This window comes from Temnothorax nylanderi, unplaced genomic scaffold (assembly GCF_030848795.1).
Source record: "Temnothorax nylanderi isolate EJ_2023f unplaced genomic scaffold, tnyl_v1.0 TNYL_tig0825_pilon, whole genome shotgun sequence".
Taxonomy (NCBI): domain Eukaryota; kingdom Metazoa; phylum Arthropoda; class Insecta; order Hymenoptera; family Formicidae; genus Temnothorax; species Temnothorax nylanderi.
The window spans coordinates 19,286-35,322 of NW_027249887.1; the positions used below are offsets into that span (position 1 = coordinate 19,286).

At 45.3% G+C, this 16,037-nt stretch overlaps 2 protein-coding genes across 2 annotated transcripts; one reads left to right on the forward strand and one right to left on the reverse strand.

Annotated features, from left to right (window-relative positions):
- Positions 1 to 12,155: 12,155 nt before the first annotated feature.
- LOC139785545 (uncharacterized) lies at positions 12,156 to 13,248 on the reverse strand. The gene has a single exon (XM_071724713.1). The coding sequence runs from the start codon at positions 13,246 to 13,248 to the stop codon at positions 12,163 to 12,165; it is 1,086 nt and encodes a 361-aa protein (XP_071580814.1). The 3' UTR covers positions 12,156 to 12,162.
- Positions 13,249 to 13,970: 722 nt separating this feature from the next.
- LOC139785547 (uncharacterized) lies at positions 13,971 to 15,238 on the forward strand. Its single transcript, XM_071724715.1, has 2 exons — positions 13,971 to 14,471; positions 14,543 to 15,238. The coding sequence occupies exons 1-2, from the start codon at positions 14,404 to 14,406 to the stop codon at positions 15,114 to 15,116; spliced, it is 642 nt and encodes a 213-aa protein (XP_071580816.1). The 5' UTR covers positions 13,971 to 14,403; the 3' UTR covers positions 15,117 to 15,238.
- The last annotated feature ends 799 nt before the right edge of the window (positions 15,239 to 16,037 follow it).

Below are 16,037 nucleotides of genomic sequence, written 5' to 3' on the forward strand. Positions count from 1 at the left end.
GGGCGCCGCGGGCGGGGGAGGGGGGAACCGCGTTTTCGGGCGCCGCGAGGAGGGGGAGGGGGTACCGCGTTTTCGGGCGCCGCGAGGAGGGGGAGGGGGGAACCGCGTTTTCGGGCGCCGCGGGCGGGGGAGGGGGGAACCGCGTTTTCGGGCGCCGCGGAAGAGGGGTCCGCGGGGTGAGGGGACCCGCGTTCGCGTTTTCGGGCGCCGCGGGAGAGGGGTCCGCGGGGTGAGGGGACCCTCGTTCGCCTTTTCGCCGCGCCGCGGGGAGGGGCGACCGCGTTTTCGCCGCGCGCCGCGGAGTCCGCGTGCAACGGCCGCGTCGGTCCGCGTGACGTCACACGGCACGCTCCCGCTCGCGTTATCTCCCCCTCGTAGATGTTCTCTCGCGCCCCCGTCCCCCGTTCGCGCGCGTCTTCACGGTCGCGCGCGATCCCTCTCCCCCGTTCGCGGTCTCGTTCAGAAATTATGCGAAAACTACAAATAGAAAATTTGCTTACCACCGCTTGATTTCAACCTGAAACCCCTGGCTCTTGAGTCAGACACCTTCGGCAATTTGCAACACAACAATGATTTTATACAAAATATTTACAGTTTTGAACACAGATAAGTTAGAAAAAAGCAACACATGAAAGAAGCTGTAAGCATAAACTGCAGTTTTATTGATATGCAATACAGACAGCCTTCGAACACCATGTCTTTGCCACGTAGCACTATCAATCACAAACAGTGCAAATTGAACAGAGATTACACGGCATTATTTGATGTAGTGGACCTCCACACGACGCACAGAATAAATGATCGATTATCCGAAGTTTCTTTTCCAATCAAATTCGCTGTTGAGAAACTCCCGGTTCGATCGGAGATCGGCGATTCCCAATTCGCGACGGATCAAATATCGCGCTACGTCGACTCTCCACAATTTCAATCTGCAACAATTTCTCATCCGCGGTTCGCTGATTTTCACGATTTTGAATTTACAATTGAGCACCGGTTTGCACAATTTTATGTACTCGTCGCTCATATCGCGTTAAAAAGAAAAAATCGCGGTATTGCACTCACGACTTCTAGTCCTCGACTACTGAGCGTACCATCAAATTCATCCTTCTATATCCCACTATTGTCACATCGTTTGTTTATCATATCTAATTTCACCATGATCTCAGCATCCATACATTTGGGCCTCACGAAAAATCTACAATGTGCAGTTTTGCACGTGTGCAATGAAGTCACCGCGAGACACGTATGTTCATGAAAACGATATCGCGCCATTAACTTTCAATGGTTTAATCTGTATAACTGCTATTGAACCGCTATCAAACTTCTTTAAAACAGCTATCAAACAACAACTAAAAACAGCTATCAAACAACTAAAAACAACTAAAAACAACTAAAAACAACTAAAAACAACTAAAAACATCTTTAGAAACAGCTAAAAACAACTAAAAACAACTAAAAACATCTTTAGAAACAACTAAAAACTACTAAAAACATCTTTAAAAACAACTAAAAACAACTAAAAACAACTATCAAACAACTAAAAACAACTAAAACAGCTTTAAAAACATCTTTAGAAACAACTAAAAACAACTAAAAACAACTAAAAACATCTTTAGAAACAACTAAAAACAACTAAAAACAACTATCAAACAACTAAAAACAACTAACAAACAACTAAAAACAACTAAAACAGCTTTAAAAACATCTTTAGAAACAACTAAAAACAACTAAAAACAACTATCAAACAACTAAAAACAACTAAAAACAACTATCAAACAACTAAAAACAACTAAAAACAACTAACAAACAACTAAAAACAACTAAAAACAACTAAAACAGCTTTAAAAACATCTTTAGAAACAACTAAAAACAACTAAAAACATCTTTAGAAACAACTAAAAACAACTATCAAACAACTAAAAACAACTAAAAACAACTAAAACAGCTTTAAAAACAGCTATCAAACAACTATCAAACAACTAAAAACAGCTTTTGAACAGCTAAAACAGCTTTTGAATAGCTTTTAAACAACTAAAACATCTATATTATATTACAAACTATGTGGGAAAAGGAAATAAAACATTTTATATATACATATATAGTTTATTTAAAAAAAAATTATAATTTTTTCTGGTGTCGCGACCACCAGTTACATATTTTTAATACATTTTGTAATGCGCAATTCTTAACATGTTTTTCACATCTTATAGTATTAGTAACATCTAGATTATTTAAAGATTCGATATCTTCGTAATCGGCATCCAAAGTCTCAATGTTTAGATTTTTTCTAGCTTTATTCTCAAGTAAATCCACCAGCCATTCTCGTTTCTGGCATCCCTTGACGTACACAAGAGTCGACGTCTCGTCACCCTCTCCAAGCACGACCGATGTAATTAAATGTTTCGCCATGCTGTATGGCACGTTTCCATCCTCCCATCGTAGTCCATGGTGATTTGCAATCAACCAAGAAGCGCATGATTTGTCGGATTTCGTGAGGAGACTCCATGGCATGGGACATGTAAAAATGTAATGTGCCAAAACGGTCCCGTTTCTCAGAACCGCCACCTCCTTTACGACAAATTTCATCCCGACGGTGAAGCCTTGCAGATCGACAAACGTTGGTACGATCATGACGAAACGACGGAGCAATCTGTATCTTATCGCGGTACATCAATGCTTCTTATATCGCAATACCCGCTGATATTGCAATTTACATGATTTTGCGCACTACGTTCGACAATGGACAGTATTCGATTACACGATCATGCAAGATGAGGCAATAGGCGGTAGTATTTGCCGGTACATTCTCTTTGCAGTCAAATTCTATTCGCACATCCACGGTGGCGCTCTTGACAGATTCGTTTTGTCGCGAGCAATCGATGACAACAAAAGGTCCTTCCATCAGGAATGTATACAAGCTGCAAAGCGTATCACTGGAATCGTATCCGTAATAAGCTTTACGAAAACGCGCATACATATCGAAAAGGACGGCGTATCGATTTTTGCCAAAATCCAGATTCAAGTCGTCGTACGGATAAAATTCAGAGTTTAGATAAAGTTTCACGTTGGTCAAGTTACAGTCATCGAATACGCTAACATTTTGAGACATGATATTCTTGCGCCCGGTCTGCAGCGCAAAGATAACGTATCGCGGCTTCTCCAGCTGAGTCGCCGTTTTGACGGCCCACGAATGCTTGGTCGTGCTCTGCAACATGGGGTACTCGTACAGATCCCACGAACGGAAACTAACACTAAGATATCGCCCGCTTTCCAAGGCCCGTAGCATGGATAGCTTATTGATCTCGTTTAATGTGACGTGAGGCATTCGCCACTGTACTTTAAACAATTCAATTTCCGGCTCCGTCGCCGGATTTCCCACAATGCAATTGTTGTCGCTGCGCGCTCGTATCAAAATTAATTCGTGACGAGCGTTAACAACCACGCGTTTGTAATCCTCGCAAAAGCCCAGCAACCTCTTGAGCGGTACGCAAAAATTGAAGTATCCTTCCGGTATGCTCGATGAAACGTCCCATCCAGCATTCCGCATGAGTTGAGAATCATTATACGATAGCGATACATAGTTCTTGATGGTACTGGTTATTCCAACGTTTCTGTTGCGATCAATCTCCACACCGTTGAGCTCGTATCGAATCTCATCGAACATGAACGCTGCACAATTATTCGCAAGCGTTGCCTGAGACTCGTCATCCCTTTTCTTTATCGTCAATCTTCCTTCAACGTAGAGAAAGCTCTCGCACGGCAACGTGTATAAATCCTGCTGTTGTATGGGTATTCTTATCTCATCGTTATGTCCAAACGTTGTGTTGGCGTACGGATTGTACGTGTGTGTCTCAATCTTGACGACGCTGTCGTCAAAGATCGGTTCACCTCCAATGTTTAAGATATTAGCCATTTCGTACGACAAAACCCAATGATTTCAGAAATTCAACGTTCGACGCAGTGAGTTTCTTCTTTGGCGATCGGATTGTCTCTCTAATTTTGTTTCTCGTCTGTTGCACCTGCTCAGCTTCGTTCAGTACGAGCATCTCACGTTATCGCTGTCGTCTTCGTACATGCAGTCTAACGGTGATCTCCTCTCCACGAAAATCAATCAATCGGCCGTCCTGATCCACGACGCGAAGCGTCAAGTCCGAAATGCTCCGTACGATGATCGGAAGGTAAATGATCTGTGCCGGCGTTTCCGATATCTTATATCCTGGAGGCACACTCGGTGAAAACTCGTGTATCGTGTGCACGTACTTGTCGTTGCTGTACGCACCCGCGGTCACGTTACACTCTATGCGAATGATGTTTACGTTGATGATATTTATCGGAACATCCGATTCGTGCCATTGTCGCGACTCCAGCACGCGATTCGCTGAAAATCCCAGCAGCGATCCAATGTTGTTCGGTTTGGTGAAATTTATCCGATAAGCGCACTTGATCTCGCTCTTCATCGTATTGTTATTAGCCCGAATAATCAATGGGTGCGATTCATCTTCGTTTATCGAGACATTATTGGATTGATCCCATAAAAGAGCGCGTTTCAGATACATGTCTATATCACGCAGTTCGTACGATCCTTCGGGAATGGTAATCTCCTTGTCGTCGTCATAGTAGAATTTATTGTTCGACGAATTTACATTCGGTATCGTGTGATAGGTTTCAAAATCTGTCAGACCGAGCTCGTAATCGCCATCGCTCAAATCCACGGCGGGAAAGTAGCTTACCGCGAGGATGCTGCTCTTGCCGGTGAGCGTAAATGTCAGTGACATGTTTGAATGAATACTGAGATTAAACAGCGTAACGCCGGTCTTTAAATTGATTGTCAGCCGACTGTAGAAAACGCAGACACAGTTGTCCACAATTGCTCTGATCGTATCGCTGATATGGCGTGCGATTGTACTCTATTACATTGTTCTTTAGATACTGCGCCAATTCTCTCGGTGGTCGAAGATTGCCAAAACTGTCGAAATATATGGCACGATCTCCCCTCTTCGCGTACGCCACCCAGTGAGTACCCGGTCCCTCAGTATTATCCAAATTCACGATACCGCTTTCGTTTCGACGTACACCGCCGATCGGTAACGAGTCGCGCATGAAAATACCTCTAAAATATGGAATGCGCATACGTTTTGCCAATTGTTGCAGTTGTACGTTGGTAGTTACGCCCTTGGGGATTTTTAGCGTCTCTTCGACGTTTTTTTTTTTCTCGAGACTCCCCGTCCGCGTTTGTATGGAGCGAGATAAAGTCCGTGACCTTCCATGGCGCGATTGTGACGTTGCATCTCTTCCAGCTGACGTCGCGCGGCTTTGTTATCGTTCACGGCCTTTGCGACTCCCGCCGCTCCGCCGACCAACGAACCGAGAACCCCTAATAACGGCAGGATCGGTAGGATACCACCGCGTTTCGCTATCGGAAGTATTCGCTTGTTCTTCTTCTTTTTCTTCGTTTTCAAACCCATACCGAGTTTCGTTTTAGCCTTCATGGCCGCCCAGACGGCTGTAGCTGCAGCTCTCTCTCCGAGAGTCGAATCGTTCGCGGTGACACGTTTTCGCGCTTTCGCGGCAAGTATATTGTCTGCCACGTGTCGTTCTGCGAGATCGCTGCTACGCGAGTAGGCTATGTCGTGCTCGCGACACGCTGCGTCCAATGGATTAATACCCCGATCACCTCTTGCCAATCGTGTTTCTAAATGAGTTCCCGGACCGCAAAATTGATAGCCGGGAATGTGTAATTCGATCGGAAGCGCGTTTATCGCGCGATTCAACAGACCTCGACCTATCTTCGGCGGCATTCGCCACAGTTTTTTATCAACGGCGGCGGACCGTCGATGTGCGTTTGCTGACACGACAAATTATAATGTATTAAACAGCGACGGTATTGCTGAACCTCCGAATCTGCCTTGATATGTTCGGGAAGCTTATCCCACAAATAATCTATATGATTATAAAACTGCCGTAGTAGAATGACCTTTGGTATATACTTTAACTGCTCGACGGTTAAATCGTAAATATCGCTGTTATCCGACATGAGCAAAAACATTTTAAAGACTGAGCAACTCAGCTCTACGCGCCTCTATAAATAGGCCAGCTTTCTCGATACTGTTTTTCATTCGTTGTGGAGGGGAGGTAAAATGCGGTTTGTACGACAATCGCGGACGATCAAAGTGACAAACTTTGACGATAGGATACAGTTAACGAAAGAGGTACGCAAACATGGAGACATGCTACCGATTTCTATACGTGGTATCATCTGCGGTCCGTCGAATTGCGGCAAGACAAACGTCTTGATAAGCTTGCTGGAAAGTCCGCACGGTGTACGTTTCGAGAACGTGTATGTGTACTCGAAATCGTTGCAACAGTCGAAATACCGATATTTGGAGAATATACTAACACCGATAGAAGAAATCGGCTACTTTACGTTCTCGAATAACAGTGACGTCATTCCACCGAGCGAGGCGCTCCCGAATTCTATTTTTATCTTTGATGACGTGGCATGCGACAAGCAGGATACGATAAGAGAATACTTTGCAATGGGCCGACACGCCGACGTTGACTCCTTCTATCTTTGTCAGACGTATGCAAAGATACCGAAGCATCTTATACGCGACAACGCGAATTTATTGATTCTGTTTAAACAGGATGGTACCAATCTGAAACACATATTCAACGATCACGTAAACACAGATATGTCATACGATGATTTCAGCAAATTGTGTGATACATGTTGGCAACAAAAGTATGGATTCGTGGTGATAGACAAGGACAGCGCGATTTCGAATGGTCGATACAGAAAAGGATTTAACGACTTTGCGATACCGAAACGCGGTTAGTTGTTGTCGACGCGCCGATTGAACAACGTTATCGCAACATGGACAGCGGCGAGGAGATTAGAGAGCGCGAGAGAATAGCAAATCAAATTGCGAAAACGAGCGATTCGATTCGCAAAAAGTATCACGCCTTGAAAACAGGTAAAATGGAGGAAGATATCGCGTTGGAGAGACACTTTAAGCCCATCATCGAGCCTCTAAGGCAGATTGCCGAAAACACCGTTGGCAAAGAATCTGACGTGTCAAAGATTGAGAATGAAACGGCGTGGGAAGACGAAGAGCCAAAGTTCAAACGAAAACGACCAAACGCCTCGTTTAACGACTCTGTAATGGCTTCAACTCCGGTTACGTTGAAACGATCGATAAATGTGCCATCTAATTTGAGCGAAATAACCAAAATTTTACAACCGCATAAATCGAAACGATCGACAGGTCCATTGAATGAACCACCGATAACCTCTGCGCCTTCCGTGCGGCCCACAATACTCGAATCACTCGCAAACGAAGATGTTTTCGAAACCACGGATGACTCACTCGTGACGTCCATTCGACAGCAGTTGCAAACATCTGAAGGTCGAGAAACGTTGCGAGATCACTTTGGTCTATTGGGTCAAAAGTACGTCGGGGCAGTTCTGAGCGGCGATCAAGAAAGCGGTATAGACACCGTATACGGCGTTTATTTCAGCAACGATGGAATGATGCTCGGTAATAAACGTTTTGACGTGAACAACGCGGACAACATAATTATCGACGGCATACGATACGCTGGCACACGCGGTCTTTACGAGTTGATCTTTAAGAAATTTCCCAATGACGATATCTACACGGTGGACGATATGCAAACATACAAGAGCATTCTGTTGACGACAAGTGCTCATAAGCGCAATTATGATGCTCACGCTCGAATAAATGGCAACAGGGGATACAAGTACACACAAATAATCGCACCGTTGATTTCGGGTAAAAAAGCTGGAAAAGGTATACCGCGTGCCATGACATTAAACGGCAACAAGATCGACCATATAATTGCATCGTCGATTTCGGGTAAAAAAGCTGGAAAAGGTATACCGCGTGCCATGACATTAAACGACAACAAGATCGACTATGTTCATTGGGACGATCCCAACGAGCTTGTAGATCGTCTCCGATTGCTCGAAGCTTCGCGCCTAGCGGGTCACACCGGTCACGATAACGAGATCCTGTCGATTATCGAGGAACTTCGCGAGGCTGGACTTATTATAAATTAAACCGCGCGTCGGCGAGTCGTTCAATCAACATCGAAATGCCGATCAACAAGTTTGGTATATCGCTCGGAAGAGGCGGTGCGGAACCGTACTATCAATGGAGCGGATTAATCAGAAATTACGTGCGCGATAACGCTCTTTGCATGGTCGCCACCGACTTTGACGCGAAATCGCGCAAGATTCGACGGATAGCGCCGCCTGTAGATGATGGCGATGCCGCCAATAAACGTTACGTGCAGCAGAGCGTGCAAATTTTGAAAGATCAGCAGGATGAAATCGAGAGAAAGATGGCCGCATTCCAGAATAACGTGCAAATTACCCTAAACGAACTTCAAAAGATGATTCAAGATGTAATTGCGAATCATCGCGAATAGATAAGAACGTACATCTGATCTCTGCGTCAGTTGCGCGTCAGCGTCATGGCTAGTAAGAAGCAATCAACTGAGAAACGGAGGCTGGTGGAAGAACTACACGCTCCTGCGAGAAGAAATTTTTCGCGAAGACGCGTCATAGTGCGCGGATACGATGACCTGTGGCAGGCGGATGTGGTCGAGATGCGTCCATACACGCGATTCAACAGAGGCTACTACTACATACTCACCGTTATCGACGTGCTGAGCAAGCACGCATGGGCCGTACCGCTCAAGGCCAAGAGCGGAACCGAGGTTACTACGGCGATAGCGAAAATAATTCGAGACGGCGGAAGATGTCCGAAAAATCTGCAGACTGACAAGGGCAAAGAATTTTACAACGCAAACGTGCAGAAACTCTTGAAGAAACATAATATCAATCACTATTCGACCTATTCCGTAATGAAGGCATCGGTCGTCGAACGATTCAATCGCACGCTCAAGAACGATATGTGGAAAATGTTTACGCTCAACGGAAATTACAAATGGATCGACTCGCTGCCGGGTCTCGTATCGGATTACAACGCGCGAAAGCATCGAACTATCGGTATGCGACCCATCGATGTTACCCCCGCGATCGCCGACAAGCTCCTAACAACGGTGTACAGCCACGTAAAGATCGCTGCTCCCGCGCGATTCAAAGTGGGCGACTCGGTACGCGTGAGTAAATTCAAGACAATCTTCGAGAAAGGATACACGCCAAATTGGACCACGGAGGTGTTTAGAATCGTCAAAGTGCAGAAAACTAATCCCGTGACGTATCTGTTGGAAGATTCCTGCGGAAAACCCGTCGCCGGCGGCTTCTACGAATACGAGTTACATTGCGTTGCAAATCCCGACGTGTATCTCGTTGAAAAAGTTTTGCGCAAAAGGGGGGATGAGGTTTATGTAAAGTGGTTAGGATTTGATAATTCACACAATTCATGGATACACAAGAATAATGTATTGTAAAAATTTATTACAATATAAAAACATATTATACATACAAATGAGTCATTTATTTACATAAATATCTAAATGTATTTACAATTGTATTTTACAGTGGTATTTTATAATGCCCCCATGGCAGCGTCTCGGTAGAACCGGGTATAATGTATCGTTTATCATCGTACGGACTTAGAGCTATTTTCGTTTCGGACACGGTGTATACCTCGTGCTGTTTGGATCTTATGCAGGTCTGCTGTCGTGTCATTTCAATTTCGTCGCGCAGACACCGCGTGTAATCGTCGAATGTTATCGACCTGGCTACGACGTTACTCTTAACACCTTTAGCTTTTTTCGTATCTTTCATACCGTCTACTCGCAAGGCGTACATCTTTGCTCTAAGCCCGACGAATTCGGTCATTATCGCACCGTTATTTTCGTCTTTCATTAAGCCCGGAACTTTTTTATTGGCGAGTGGGATACCGTACGCATTATCGACCGCGTAATCGCTTGTGTCAAATCTAATAATGTGGCGCTTCATGGTGTCATACACATCTTCGCACTCGATGTGATAAATGAGACTGTCAGTATCGGTGTACGTGACTTTACACTTGTCGCGATACAGCGGTAACATGTACTCGTGATGAAATTCGTACAAACATGTCTTGGATATATCGAGGATGCACATACCCACGTAGATTGGTTTGTCGAACTTCACCTCGAGTTTTCGCATTTCTATTGCTACTAAATTCTCCGAAAAGACGCTTCGGCTATGAAAATTTGGTTTCGCGATCAATGCCTCCGCGCCGTATCTACCCTCCCAATGAGTCACGAGTCGCACGTCAACGTGATTGCGCACATTCTCCATGGTTTTGCCAAACACAGCATTGTTCATCAATTTGTATAAATTTTTCTCGAAATCATTCTTGGCCAATGTTCTAAATTTCGTATTAAGTTCTATATAATCGCGAAGCCATGGAGATTGCGCGAATTTCAATATGCGGTGAATCTTTGATATACGGAGACCGTGACGAGTACACTGCTGCAGGTTGCGATAATGTATTACATAACGTTTCTTATCGTATAATGTTGCGAGGAGCTTGTCCTGCCGCTTACGGGGTGGTTTATCACGCGTCGGACAGAATGGTAGGTCAGTGTGCGCGTCGTGAAGATGTTGCGGATATTCCAAGTCGACTTCGAGAATGTAGCCTATCGTGGAATCCACCGCAACATCCATAACATTAAAATCGGTTACGTCGTCGACCCATTGAAAATCTGCGTAAGGCAATGGTTGACACATTGCCCAGCCGTATAAGTTGTTTACGTCAAAATACATCAGATATGACGACGGTTTCGATGGATCGTACGACTGCATGTACTTGTTGTTGGCCAGCGCGTATCTGTTTGAACATTGACTCAAACCGCCGCGTATACCGCGTTCGATAAACATGACCATGTCAATGTCGGTGAGCAATTCGAAATTGATACGCGTATGCTTCAACATAGCGTCCCACGTAAAACCTGGTAGAGTATAATAATATGCCGGATCGAGTCCATAACTCGCGACGCAGCTATCGCGAAAATTTTCAAAGATATCGGCCAACAGCAAGACATCGGTTTTGAGATATAAATCGCTGTAGTCACCGAGCGTTCGAATGGAGAACCGCTGCCAGACGTTGACGGCGTGCGCGTAATCGCTCTCGGATACGGTGTCACCTGTCAATGAACTATAAAACGAGTCGCGCGGTGGTAAACACGAGTCCTCCAACTTTTCGACGCAGTCAATGTACTCATACGGAAATACGCCTTTTCGTGTCAGCAAATCAAAATTTTCTGCGGATATTTTACAAAATTCGCGTTGCAATATTCGCAGTTTATCCTTGCTTAGATAAGATGCCAATTTGTCGAGACTAGCGGTGAGAAACTTGTACGAATCGATAAATCGCAATTTGACGCAAGTTTTCTTATCTTTATCTTCGGTGCTTTTAACGTTTTTTGTAAATGAAATGTATTTCTCTTTTGTGATTGGGAGCAAGTCTACATGTCCTTCGTACGCTGTTGCTATTTCCGTTATAATAAAATGTGCGTCGTAGCCAGATAAATTATGAAAAACTATGGGAATGCAATGCGAATCTTTGTAGTTCAGATTACAGTTTGAGTGCGCGGGACCTCTGTACTGACCGGTCAGATGACAATGATCGCGTACTCGCACGTCGTCTGGCTCGAACGGTTTTTCGCACACGTGACAATGCGTTGCGCTGTTAAACTTTTCCCACTCGTCTCGCGTGAAATTCGCCATGGGTATATTAGTGGACAAGATTGTCTTTACGTCGTGAGCTAAACGTTTTAGCTCCTCGGCGAACCACGCGACGCAATCCTTATCGCGACGAAACCGATACATTGATAGCGAGTCGTCGTACGAGCAGCGCACGTAGTACCCTATGCTAAACACGCGATGATGTTGATATGTGTACCTGGACGTTTCCGGATCCGCTTCCATCTTCTCCAGGGTACATTCAAGGTCGGCGTATACGATAAACGGAACTCGTTCCTTCCTGCCGTGATTCTTGAAAGCCAACCACTTGTCGTTATCGCTCGGTAACTTGATCGCGCAGTCGTTCATCTCCTGACAGTCGACGGTGTGGGCTTCCAATTTCTCGCTGGAGCCGAAGTAGTGCAAGCATCTGTAAATAAAGAATTTTTTTTAAATATATTTTCTATGTAAAAATTATTATTTATTAGGATGTATACTCACCGATCGCAAAAGTATTTCCTGTGCTCTTTTTTACTCAATTGCGAGCTCACGAGGCGGGACAGGTTCTTGATCCATGCAAAATGTCCCACGTTGTCGTCCTGCACGTACAGCAGATTTACATGCCTGCCCATCTTTCGACCAGTAACCCGTATTGGCAAGATCGCAAGTTCCTTGTTTTTTTTCTCGATACCGTACACGTTGATGGAGATGTCGTTGTGATCTTCAAACCGTTTAATTTGATCCAACGTCATTGGAAATTTAATGTTTGTAAGATTTAGCACCGACGTGTAATGAGGATACGACGATTGCAGATCTGCATGTCTTTGGGCTGGATGCAGAGCAGCCGTCACTGACCATGCGAAACATGCATTGTCCATTGATCGCACGTTTATCACCGCTCTCTTCAATTTAATTTCTCGCGGTATTCCCACAAAACACCCCGCGTGCAATGGATTATATTTGTTTACGTTTACAGTCAAATTAAGTATACGCGACAAAGCCCATCCGCTATCACGTTCCTGGAATTCCTCCAGCAATGCTAGGGTAGGCTCGATGACGTGTCGCTTGTACCACTCACACAGATCAGACTCACGAAAAAGTTCATTGTTTCTCGTAGCGATACTTTTATTCGCGCGTTTGTCACCCGCAACAAATTCACCATTAAACATTGTGTTTATCTTTACATTGTCATGTCGCTGCATGACGTTCCGCACATGAATGAGTACAATGTCTCTCGCATCTTTGAGAAATTGATGAGGGTCGATGTGTTTGGAATTTATTACCACACCGGTCAGTATACGACTTTCAAAGGCCGTATCTATCTCGCGCCATCTGAGTCCTGTCTCACTCGCACTGTATCCGGCACCCACATGCACGAAACGTTGACGTACCGAGTCTTTCAGACCTTCGAGTCGTGCGATACAGGCGACCAACGACTGTTTGAGACCGATCGCTAATCGTGGCCGTTTAATTCGGCTTTGTTCTTCCAACGATTCGATAAACTCGTCGCATCGTTGCTCCCACGCGGCAAAGTCTTCCCTCGAATTTAAAAGGGTGGATTGCTCCAACAACTCTTGCTCCATGTTCCTCTTTCTGACACAATTTGTTGTACTCGCGACTTCCGGTCCTCGACTACTGAGCGTATCACCCAGATTCGTCAATTTATATTCTACTAATGATGCATCGTTTGCTTAACATATCTAATTTCATCTCAGCATCCGTACGGATGCACCTTCCGAAAAAAATGCAAAATTTGCAGTTTTGCACGTGTGCGATGAAATCATTGCGAGACACGTATGTTCATGAAAACGATATCGCAACATTAACTTTCAATGGTTTAATCTGTATCAATGCAGCAGCCGTACATCGGCGCTATTTGCAAAATTTGCAGTTTTGCACGTGTCCGATGAAATCATCGCGAGACATGTATGTTCTTGAAAACAATAACGCCCCATTGACTTATGTAAAATTGCAGAATTTGCAGTTTTGCACGTGTTCGATAAAATCATCGCGAGACACGTCGCGACATGTTCTTGAAAACAATATCGCGCAATTGACTTATGCGAAATTGCAAAATTTGCAGTTTTGCACGTGTTCGATGAAATCATTGCGAGACACGTATGCTTTTGAAAATAAATCATATTTGATGCTATTGCCCGATGAGGTGATCTCATCACGAATGTTCTTGACAAAGATATCACATTTAACATATATGTGGTGGTGGTCACCATGCAGCAGCCATACATTGGCGCTATTTGCAAGATTCGCATTTTTGTACGTATAAATGGTCTGCGAGGATTCTAGCGCGCAGTCGAGATTTACTCGTGCAGTTGAGAGTTGATTGATATATCTGTAAAAAGAGAGTATGGGAACGGATGGACGTTATTGCTCGTCGATAGTGCGTTTGCTGCGTGGCAGAGAAGTTGGATTTCGAAACGTGCTCACTTGCACTAACAAGCGGTGTCCTAAACATTCTGTATTGCATATCAGTAAAACTGCAAACAATTGTATGTTTGCACAAAGCTACCTTAAAACATGTTGCTGTACGATTCAAGGTAGTGTTCGTGATGTTTATAATGAAGGATCAACACATGGGATTATCTTCAGATCAAACTTGTCACATCTGCCTATTGGAAACGCGCTCTGTTTACAGTGTGGTGGGGAGTGCAAAATAAAATGGGGTCCGCTAATATTTGTATCCCCATTCGCTCCGAGGATTCTACAGATACCACTTTGATATGTATGAGGGTATAATGAACTACTATGTTCCGATTCAGGATGAAACGTGCGAGAAACAGCACAATGAGTAAGTACCGCTAATTTTCGTATATGCTTGTGCAAAAAAAAACTTTTATAAACATAATTGTATTTTTTCAGTTTTGATAAACCCCGCTACACGCCTCGTATTTTGGGAAGGAGATTTGCCTTGACATCGACAGCGTATAAATTTTTGGATGTCGGAATCAACGCGGGACCTATGTCCTCTGTGGATATACATATTGGTGATAACCGAGGCAATCGGATAATTCTGCCTCATGCAACGTGGGTGACATTCATCGAAAAACGTGCAGATATTCAGCGACTCGTGCAGTCATCGGCGCCATCATCGCTAGCGTTTCGAGATCTGGAACTCGTTAAAATACGTGACGCAGATATTGTAAAGTTGACATCGTGCGACACCAGCCTGTACATGAAACCGTCAACCGTACTCTTCCTGTTCGAACTAGAACATTGCGTCGAAAATGTATATTTTCAACTATGTCAAAATGTTCACGGCGTAAGTGAAAAATTTAAACAATTTGTAACAATTTTACGTCAAAATTGTATTACCGATAAATGTAATGCAGTTAGAAGCTTACGTGAAGTTTATGATAAAAATTCGCTAATAGATTGCGAACTGTTGGCGTATGCTGCCGATACTATTGTGTATAATGCGCTACATGATAAATAAATGCATATAATATGGTTAAAAAAAAATTTTTAATTATTTTTCCTTTTCATTTACCGTTCATCTCATTCCCTATCATTAGAATTAAGCTGTCTTCGTTTATCGTTTACTTAAATGTAATATTAAAAATTAAATATTAAGATCTAAACGATTAAATATCGTTGGCGAAGAAAAGATATGCGATCGTGAGCGAGAACGCGAACGGGGCCGGGAGCGAGAGAGACCGCGAACGGGGGAGAGGGATCGCGCGCGACCGTGAAGACGCGCGCGAACGGGGGACGGGGGCGCGAGAGAACATCTACGAGGGGGAGATAACGCGAGCGGGAGCGTGCCGTGTGACGTCACGCGGACCGACGCGGCCGTTGCACGCGGACTCCGCGGCGCGGCGAAAACGCGGTCGCCCCTCCCCGCGGCGCGGCGAAAAGGCGAACGAGGGTCCCCTCACCCCGCGGACCCCTCTCCCGCGGCGCCCGAAAACGCGAACGCGGGTCCCCTCACCCCGCGGACCCCTCTCCCGCGGCGCCTGAAAACGCGGTTCCCCCCTCCCCCGCCCGCGGCGCCCGAAAACGCGGTTCCCCCTCCCCCGCCCGCGGCGCCCGAAAACGCGGTTCCCCCCTCCCCCGCCCGCGGCGCGGCAAACAACGCGGTTCCCCCCCTCCCCCTCCTCGCGGCGCCCGAAAACGCGGTACCCCCCTCCCCCGCCCGCGGCGCCCGAAAACGCGGTTCCCCCCTCCCCCGCCCGCGGCGCGGCAAACAACGCGGTACCCCCCCTCCCCCGCCCGCGGTATACCACCCCGCCCCTCACCCCCCCTCATTGCCCCTTGGTTAGAACCGGCCTAGCTTACCTACTCTAATGCGGCTTCCTTCAATCGAACCAACGGATAGGTGATTAGTAACGCGGGCGTCGGATTTTGTAATAACCAA

Excerpts from the sequence above, each read along its gene's own strand:
- LOC139785545 (XM_071724713.1), bottom strand. The coding sequence starts at position 13,248 with ATGGAGCAAGAGTTGTTGGAGCAATCCACCCTTTTAAATTCGAGGGAA.
- LOC139785547 (XM_071724715.1), top strand. The coding sequence starts at position 14,404 with ATGTATGAGGGTATAATGAACTACTATGTTCCGATTCAGGATGAAACG. Across the intron at positions 14,472-14,542 it reads TGCGAGAAACAGCACAATGA|TTTTGATAAACCCCGCTACA; the intron begins GTAAGTACCGCT and ends GTATTTTTTCAG.